Raw genomic sequence first — 9,360 nt, forward strand, 5'->3', positions numbered from 1 at the left:
TGTTAGTACCTAGTTCTACACTCACTATTGGGCACTGACGACGTTAGTGGGGATGTGGTATTTAGTCAATACTATGCATGATGGAGTTGATGGTTATATTGTCTGGTGGGTGACTACCATGGGTCTATACCTTGATTTTCTTTAAGTGTGAATCTGGGCTTATCCTGGATTCATCTAGGTATATGTTTTGAAGTGAATCTCTGTTGTGTTGCGACAGAATCTTGACTTGGGGTATCCAAGTTTATTACACAAAGTCCCGTCTACCTCAACAAATTGAAGTCGGTGAGAGCGTCTGTCGTACCGACATCACGTGGAAAATATGAAGTCATCGCATCTCGCAAGGTCTCCAACAGCCACTTCGGTAACTTGTCTGACTTGCTCCATGGGGAAGGAGCTACTGGTACATCTGGCTCTATTTTTGCACTACGGTGAGACGCATTGCCATCCGCATCATTTGCAACAGGTGCTTCCTCCTTCGTAGTAGCCTGAGGGACAAGAATAGGAGAAGAGGGTTCATCAACCTCAAGAGGAAAATCATAATTTGGATCTCCAAGTATCAACAAATGTAGGGCCGTCATGGAAGACTTGGGAGTGGAAGCCCCTCTGAAGGAAGAAACTCGTTGAAGATGACATCACGATTGAGTACAATATCCTTCTTGATTGGATCAAAAAGTAGATATCCTTCGGAAAGAGTATTGTAGTCGACAAAAAGCATTCTCCTAGACTTGGGGTCAAACTTCGCCATGCGCTCCTTCGGTACATAGATGTATGCATCCCTCCCAAATATTCGAAAATGAGAGACATCGGGCTTTCTACCAAACTAAGGCTCGAATGGGGTCGTCGCTTTGATTGAAGAGGTTGGAGATCGGTTTATGGTTGAACTGCCGTCGCAATTGCATCCGCCCATAAAGACTTTGTCAGGTCTCGATGCTGAAGCATAGTCCGTGTCATCTCAACCAATGTCCTATTTCTCCGCTCCACAACTCCATTCTTTGAAGGTGATTTGGTATTTGTAAGCTCTCGCTTGATGCCATGGTCCGCACAAAATTGAATGAATGCTTTGGAGGTAAACTTCCCACCTTTGTTCGATAAAATTGTCTTCCAACACTTTATTGCTCTTCTTCTCCACGAGTGCGCCAATTCGTGAAGAGGCCAAATGCTTCAGACTTGTGTATGCCCAAGTAAAGCGGTTGAAATTGTCCACCAGCAACATGAAATAGAGAGCTTTGCCAAGGGAAGGAGTCTGCTTAGGTCCACGAAGGTCGGTGTGAACCAACTCCAAAGCAGCAATAGCTCAGCTTGTAGCATGCCTCTGAGTAGCGTCTCGATGTTGCTTCCCATGAATGCAAGTAATGCATTTCCCATGCTTACTCCCAACATGTGGTAAGTCTGTAAGCATGTGCTCACGAAAAGCAAGCCGAAGAGCATCATTGTTCAAATGACCAAATCTTAATGCCAAAGATCACCTGTAGGTATCCTGATTGCTGAAGAAAGAGCATGGAGCCTATAGAGTCCATTCTCCATCAAGCCTCCTCTGACCTCTTTGCCGGAGTCACAATCTCGAATGGACACCGCATCCTCTGTAAAAATCACTTTCATGCCCAGCTTGTACACCTCATGCACATACATAAGATGATATCCTAGCTTCGGAGCATAAAGTACTTTGGAGGTATGCATACCCTCTTTGCCGACTGGAATCAACTCCAAAAATCCCTTGCTATGAATATGGATTACAGATTTGTCGTCAATGAAAATAGTACCAATGTTGCTGCATGCTAGACAAAAGATCCTTCGAAGATGTCATGTGCTGTGTGGCATCACTATCCAGAATCCGATCACGACCATCCTGAACCGCAATAAGTCGCAACCTCCGATGTCCTTGACGAGTCTTCAGAGGGTAGAATCTCCAAATGAACAAAGGTTGGTGTATGCTCATGTGTGTGCACGTGTGGTGTGTGTTGTGTTGGGGAGCATATGTTGGTACCTAGTTCTACACCCACTATTGGGCACTGACGACGTTAGTGGGGATGTCGTGGTATCTAGTCAATACTATGCATGATGGAGCTGATGGTTATATTGCCTTGTGGGTGACTACCATGGGGCTATACCTTGCACTTTCCTTCAAGGGTGAATCTGGGCTTATCTTGGATTCATCTAGGTATATTCTTTAGTCGTATTGCGGACATGCAGACTTCCCATTGTGAAGTTTTCATCCGAGTTACGACCAGTTGATATTGTGCTAATTCTTTCTATCTTTTGTGGTGCGTATGCCCTATCAACTACCTCATTTTTGTGCTAATTTTTCGGATTTAATGCTTCTTTTAGTGCTAGGCTTCATTATGGCTGAGTCTGCCCTTGATCTCGGGAGTCATGACAGCACTCTGAACTTTGTGTTGATGTATGCTCATGTGTGTGTGCGTGTGGTGTGTGTTGTGTTGGGGAGCATATGTTAGTACCTAGTTCTACACCCACTATTGGGCAATGACGACGTTAGTGGGGATGTCGTGGTATTTAGTCAATACTATGCATGATGGAGCTGATGGTTATATTGTCTTGTGGGTGACTACCATGGGGCTATACCTTGCACTTTCCTTCAAGGGTGAATCTGGGCTTATCCTGAATTCATCTAGGTATATAAAGGTTGGTGTCTGCACCACCATTGCGAAGATGTCGAAGCATCTCCAACTCGCTTTGGACACTTCCGCCAATAATGGCCTTTTGTCCCAATGCCGATCCGCCTTCAAGGCTTCCTTTTCAATATCACTCTTCTTTTCTTTGTTGTGGCTTTTCTTCTTACCCTTCTGCTTGTTGTTGCTGGAAGAACTGGTCAAGGCTTTGGAGCCTTACTTCTTCCCCGTATTGAACCGCTCCTCCTAGTCCAACACGATTGGAACAATCTGGTCCCAAGAAATAATATTGAGTTGGCCACTAGTAATCAAGGAAGAATAGAAGTTGGTATGCCGAGGAGGTAATTGGATCAAAAGTTGGATGTCACGTGCACATCTAACCCTATGTGCATGTGGACAAGCTACTTCAGGTCTAGGGTTCAGGTCAGCTTAGGAAGTGTCCTGGCTCCTTTGTGAGCCTGTGCGCAGGCCGTGCATGTCGAGGCACTTATAGTAGTTGCATATCCTCTGGTTGCACACAACATAATCATCAACGTGACATTTAGTACCCATCATGAGCATTTTAGAGTGCATAGAATCCATTTTCCCAATTTATCCATTTTTCACTTATTATTTAATAAGTTACTTTTGTTGGAAAACTGGGCAGGGCAAATTTGTTAAGTCACTATATAAGAAACCCAGCGCTAGCACTTTCAGCAGAAGTTCCAGTAACTTGCAGTGCACCTTCTCAGCAAGACCGGCAGGAGACCTAGCGTTTTCAGCCAACAGAAGCAAAACATCCTAGCATTTTCATCAATAGATTCAGCCTAGCGTTTTTGCTACAGATCAGCCTTGCATTTTCTAGCTAGCAGATTCAGCCTGGCGTTTTCAGTTTGCAGCACTTAGCCTAGCGTTCGCAATTTCCGGCGTCAGATCAGCCCAACACATCAGCGTTTTCAGTTTTCAGCACTTAGACACCGCAGATTCAGCCATTAGCCTTGCAGATCTCACCTACCCGCAACAGATCCTCACCGTACCGTCAGATCAGCCAGCGTTTTCAGATTCAGCCCGCTGTCCGCAGATTTCAGCATCAGCGTTTTCAGTGCATCGTCATCGCGTCGTCGCCATCGCCGTCCTCGTCGACACAATGTCAGAGATCAGTAGAAAGCGAGGGTTTTGCAGATTTCAGCAGTTTAGCGTTTTCAGATTTCAGCCCGTCCTCGTCGTTGTCATCATTGTTGTCGACATCGTTGGCAAGTCCATTGCATCTAGACCATTGTACCAGATTTGTGCAATCAATAGCATAGACCTCTCTCACCATAGAGAGGGGGGCCCTTGGAGGATGGTTCGAGAACCGTCTGGTGTCGTATCTCTCTCTCTGTAAAAGGAACCCTTGAGCACAGTTCGGAGCACTCATCTTGAGCAAAGTCAACATTCACATCTGCTGCACCTTACATTGGATGGCCATGTCCTTTGAACTGCTAAGCTTTCCCATATGAAGTATCTTTTGCTGAAGCTCCTGCATCTTGTTGATGTGATCCCTCATGGATGAGTTCTTCACATGCGAGGTCCTCAACTGCACTTCTAAGGCTATCCGTTTCATTGGAGAAACTTGATCATATGGTGAAGAAAGTCAATCCCAAATCAACTTCGTGTCCTTCATCAATCGGATGTGAGTGATGATTGATGGTGTACTGTTGAGGATTATGAAAGACGGGATTCGAGTATTGACACGCTCCCATAACTTCAGTCTCGCAAGATCCTTTGTCTTTTGAAAGTTGCTCGTAACAAAGCTTCCAAGCTCGTAAGAGTCGAAGACCGCCATCATGGTCGCTTTCCGAATAGCATAGTTGTCGCCATTCAATTTCCGATCCGAGGGAAAGGTAGGGAGGGTAGGTATCTTGATTGGTTGATTACCTACGCTAGAGTAAAACTGGGACCAATCTCCCCACTCTTCGTTGACGGGTGGTTTTGCACCATTTCCGGTAGCTACCTCAGGATGTACTACTTCATCACAGATTGAATTTATGTCGGAATCATCACTCCTCTCCATCGTGTGGGAGAACTTGGGCATGTGACGAGGCTAGGTCGAGGTAGAAGAAGAGAAATTTTCAAATCTGCCCACTACATCCAAAATCAGCCCAAATGAGTGAAAAATGCAGAAAAAATAGCAAACCATCTCTTTCTGTCGTGGAACTGCAGCATCAAAAAACTCGTAGAGATCACCAATCCGATTCGAGAGTACGCCGTGGATCTAATACCATGTCAAAGGTCCAACGGAAAAGGGTGAATCGGGTGATGATCTCGTATGCAGCAGCGAGCAAAACTCCTTTCGGGAATGGGCAGCCAATGGATCTCCGATCTATCGCAACAGATTGCCTGGTTGACGAACTCCTATCGCGTACCACCCTTTGAACGGGCACGGGTAGCAATCTGCAAGTGCATGTGTGCATGTAGGGGCTCACAACGGAGGAGAAGTAGAGCACTAGAGAAAGGGGGTGAGATGGCAAGCAATAATGCTTGGGGGGAGAGAGATTGATGGTGCACAAAAAAATGCTAGAGAGAGAGAGAGAGAGAGAGAGAGAGAGAGAGAGAGAGAGAGAGAGGCCGCACACACAAACGCTAGAGGGATAAAACGCTAGAGAGAGGGTGTGCCCAAACGTTGGAAGCTCTGCTTATGGATACAACATGCCAAATGTACAAGGGGGGCTTGCATATATAGGGCAATAGGAAAATTGCCCTACCTTGCATAAAAACCCCACGATCTCAATAAATGGCCAAAATGCTAATAAATGTGTAAACCCACTGAAAGTGACCCGCAACACACATTTAGTAGCAGAAATGCAGAAACAATGGGGACTCTGACCCCCGGGTAACCCTAGGAACAGGGGTCCCGCCTCATGCCAACCTACCGGTTGGGCAACACCGTGGAGTGGATTGCCGAGAAAACCTCAGATACGGCCGGGCACAACCACAAAACAGCCCACACTCTCTAATCTACTCCTGGGAGATACTCGAGCCATCACTGGCTGAACTCTAACAGGTTGCACTTATAGATTTTTGCAATGCATACACATGTCCATATGAGTGGTGCCTTTTTTTTCTCTAAAATTTACTACATGCCTGCGCCTTCTCTTGAGCTCGAAAAAATTGTCAATTAACTTCCCACCTTTTATTTCTTTGGAGAAGTGTTTTGTATGTATGTAGATGCTTTTGCTAGTCTATCTTATCGTTGTGAGCATCTAAACTTATCAAGTTTTTTCATGCTTCTTTACATTCCATATCAAATAAATGTGTCTTTGAGAGAGAGACGTGTCATGAGAGAGAGAGAGAGAGAGAGTTTTTGTGAATATGGCAGATCCTTATGCGTGGATTAAAGTGGGAAAAGATGAGGAGTGCCCATCTTCACAGCCTAACAAAGGCAGTGTGAAGAACAGAAATCAAAAGAAGCGCATGGCTCAGAAAGCTGCTTTTATCAAGGTGTTAACAGTGTTACTCTATGTCGATCTGCCAAACTTTATGAAAAGCAATTTTTTCTTTTCAAATTCTTGGTGATTTGATGTTTGACATTTCTTCAGGCAGAGGCTCAGAAACGTATTGCACAATGCAAAGCAGCTGATGCCAAGAGACTAGAAGCGCGAAAAAAGCGGTGGAAAGAGGGCGCAGCTCGGGCTCGAGCTTGGAAAGAAAAGAAGCTAGCAGAAGCAAAGGAAGCTGAAGCTCAGCAAGCTCAAGAACTGGCTGCAGCCTGAAGCCTTTAAGTTGGCTCTCTAAAGGAATGTTTTTCAGAAAATCATACATCTTTGTTGCTTTGATGATGGGTGCCCGGACACCAAGGAATAGAAGACGTGGTTGATGGTCTGCCTATATTCTAGTGTCTGGATGATCACGTTAGAAGACGTGGTTGATGGTCTGCCTATATTCTAGTGTCTGGATGATCGCGTTAGTACTCTAATAGTTGTTAGAATGTTTATAATCTTATCGATGCTAGGGCTATTTTTGTTGTTTTTCTCATCGTGGGCTATCGTTGCCTAACCTGGCTTATATAATTTATGAACTTTCTTGTAGCATGCAAAAGTCAAAGCTCGGATGTTCTTTGCTGCTGTTTTTTTTTTTTGGGGGGGGGTGTGGGGGAGCATTTCCTAGATTAATTCTCCATTGTGGAAGTGAATTTTGGCTTGAAGGCTTTCTTTCCGCAATGGGAAAAACTGGTTCAATGGGTTTTTTGCTGCTGAACGTTATCCCTCTTTAGCTTGTTAGTTTGATTTTGAGAAAGAGTTGAGAGAAACCAACTGATGGGCTTGAGACTGATATCCCCAGTATGTGTGGATGGTTTCCAATTTAACATGGAGTATGATCCCTATTTTGTTACTTTCTAGGGCTGCTTTGCACATATGGGCTTGCCATTTCTGCAATTCTTGACATAGTGAGACTTTTAAGATCCTTGTAGAGGACTCTTGGGTTACATTTGATTGACATTTTGAGGGGAATGTGCATAGGTGCTGCAAAGGCGTGGCAATGCCTCTAAAGGGTCTTTGCCAGGTGACACAGTAAAACTTCAGAAGGAATTGAATGTCAGCCCTGTTGCAAAATTGATGCGAACCCTCTTTTTCAACTTGTCCCTCTTTTAGAGCTGGATGCCAACATTGGCATCATCGACCTTGCCCATGAGAGTGAGAAGTAGCAAACGTTTCCGAAAGCCTCAAAGAGAACGACGCTGAGGTTCGTGAGTACCTCGTCAAGAGTTTCTCTAGCGTTAGTCACATGCTTTGCTTGACTTTGGTGGCAACGACTATATCTTGCCTCGCATGGATAGATACAATGGATATGCCGACGGTGACGATGATGATGATTGCAAAGACCAGAGTAGGAGGGATCGGGATGATAGAAGCCCTAGTTCTTCACGAGGAGATCAACCATAGGAACTTGATCTATTGAATGTTTACCGAGGTAGGATTTTAGGTGCCATGGATCATGGTTGTGTTGTCCATCTTGGGGGCCTTTTGTGATTGAAAGGAAGAGATTGTGTGTGTTATATAATTGCCACACGTATTACTGCTAATTCAAAGATGCTGTGAAGAGATTAAGAGGTATGGGCTAATTTTATTTCCATGAATGGGAATACAATCAACCTTTTCTTGAGGCATGTGGTGGTGATGATGACGATGACTACAACGACCACGTAGAAAAAGATCAATCTTAAAGACAAAGAGACCATGACAAAGAGGATGAATATAGAAGGGATCGTAGCTACAACCCGGATGGAAGCCCAATGAGCTAACCACAGAGGCACATGTGGCTTGTTGAAACCATTTTGAGTTCACATTGTTATAAAGTTCACTCCCCCCAAATTCCTTGTTTACTTTTCGTGTACCTCTGGTTTTGTGCCCGAGCTTTTCCATTGTTGATCCCACCGCTTTAGCTTCATTTACTATCCCATGTCATAAAGTGTTGGAGCGATTATTTTATTAGGTGGTGCGAATAAATAAAGACTGATTATTCTAACGTTGTTTGAACAAATTGGCATTCAAGCACTGAAAATTTGTCTGTATTGGAAAATAAATGGTGATTGGCTTAGTGGGTAATGGGGAGGAGCCATTTGTGGAGTTGAGACCACAATAAGAGTTTGATATTTAGGAGGAGCCCGCGTAATCCCCCCCCCCTTCCCCCCCCCCCCCCCCCCCCCCCCCCCCCCCCCCCCCCAAGTTCTCCATTGTATACAATTGACCTATTGAAAGTTGGTTCATACTAGAGAGATTTAATTCCTCATCCAAAGATCAGCTAATTTTATTCTGAGTCATGGAAACAACCTTAGCTCATCTCTCTTCACAACATCTTTTGTATTAGCAATCATAAGTGTGGACACATGCACAATCCCTTCCTTTTGATCACGATTCATGAAACGTGAAACTACCTTGGTAAACATTGAACAACTCAAGTTCCTGTGGTTGATGCCCTTTTGAAGTGCTAGGGTATCTACTCTGGTCTCTACATTCATCATCGGCATCACTATCAACATATTCGTTGTATCAATCCCTGCAATCATCATGCTCTTTGTGAGTCATTCGCTCATTGTATCCAAGTGATCATTGTCCTATCATTGACTTTTTTCCAAGCCTTTCACCTCAAGATTCTCGCGCTTCAACCCCCACCCCTTGGGGGTCATTAAGACTTCGTGGTCCCGGGGGGGGGGGGGGGGGGGGGGGGGGGGGGGGGGGGGGGGGGCGGGGGAGATACCCACCGGCTAACGATCACTAGGCTGTTCGAATTTTAGACTGACCAGATAGAAGGCGGTGCCATGAGCTAAAGATATAGGGAGAAGAAGGTGCAATTGCTTGCACATGGAGCGCAAGGTGCACAACATGTGTGAGATTATGCTCCCTCTTCTCTATAAAGGTCACCTACAGCCAGTGAAACTTACCAATCCTGCAAGACATCATCTATCTGACGAGTCCTGAACTCAAGATCCATAAATTAGAATGTGTCTTGAGACGAGAAGTTAAAGATCAAAATTCAAAGGTCATGGTTTACTTGAAGATGGGCATCTTTTTACTGATTAAAAAAACTTTTTGGAAAAAAAAAAACGAGCTTCTTTGTATCATGTGCAATGGAGGCACCTCGTATGGTTGTGGTATCAGTGTTGTGTGGGAGCATAACAACCCGAGTTAAATTCTTCGAGGCATATTATGTAAGAATACTCATGCACAATATATTTTCTAGAATCAAAAGCATTAAATAAGGACACTGAATAATA

At 44.6% G+C, this 9,360-nt stretch overlaps 1 protein-coding gene across 1 annotated transcript in view; it reads left to right on the forward strand.

Annotated features, from left to right (window-relative positions):
• Window positions 1-6,683, forward strand: part of LOC147429020 (protein translocase subunit) — a 31,849-nt gene extending 25,166 nt beyond the window's left edge. Inside the window, exons 2-3 of the mRNA XM_086495489.1 lie at window positions 5,965-6,086; window positions 6,185-6,683. Coding sequence (XP_086351615.1) covers window positions 5,965-6,086; window positions 6,185-6,358 — 296 coding nt within the window. The 3' untranslated portion in view covers window positions 6,359-6,683. The remainder of the gene's footprint in view (window positions 1-5,964; window positions 6,087-6,184) is intronic.
• The last annotated feature ends 2,677 nt before the right edge of the window (window positions 6,684-9,360 follow it).

This window comes from Adiantum capillus-veneris, chromosome 22 (assembly GCF_014529385.1).
Source record: "Adiantum capillus-veneris isolate H3 chromosome 22, ASM1452938v2, whole genome shotgun sequence".
Taxonomy (NCBI): Eukaryota; Viridiplantae; Streptophyta; class Polypodiopsida; order Polypodiales; family Pteridaceae; genus Adiantum; species Adiantum capillus-veneris.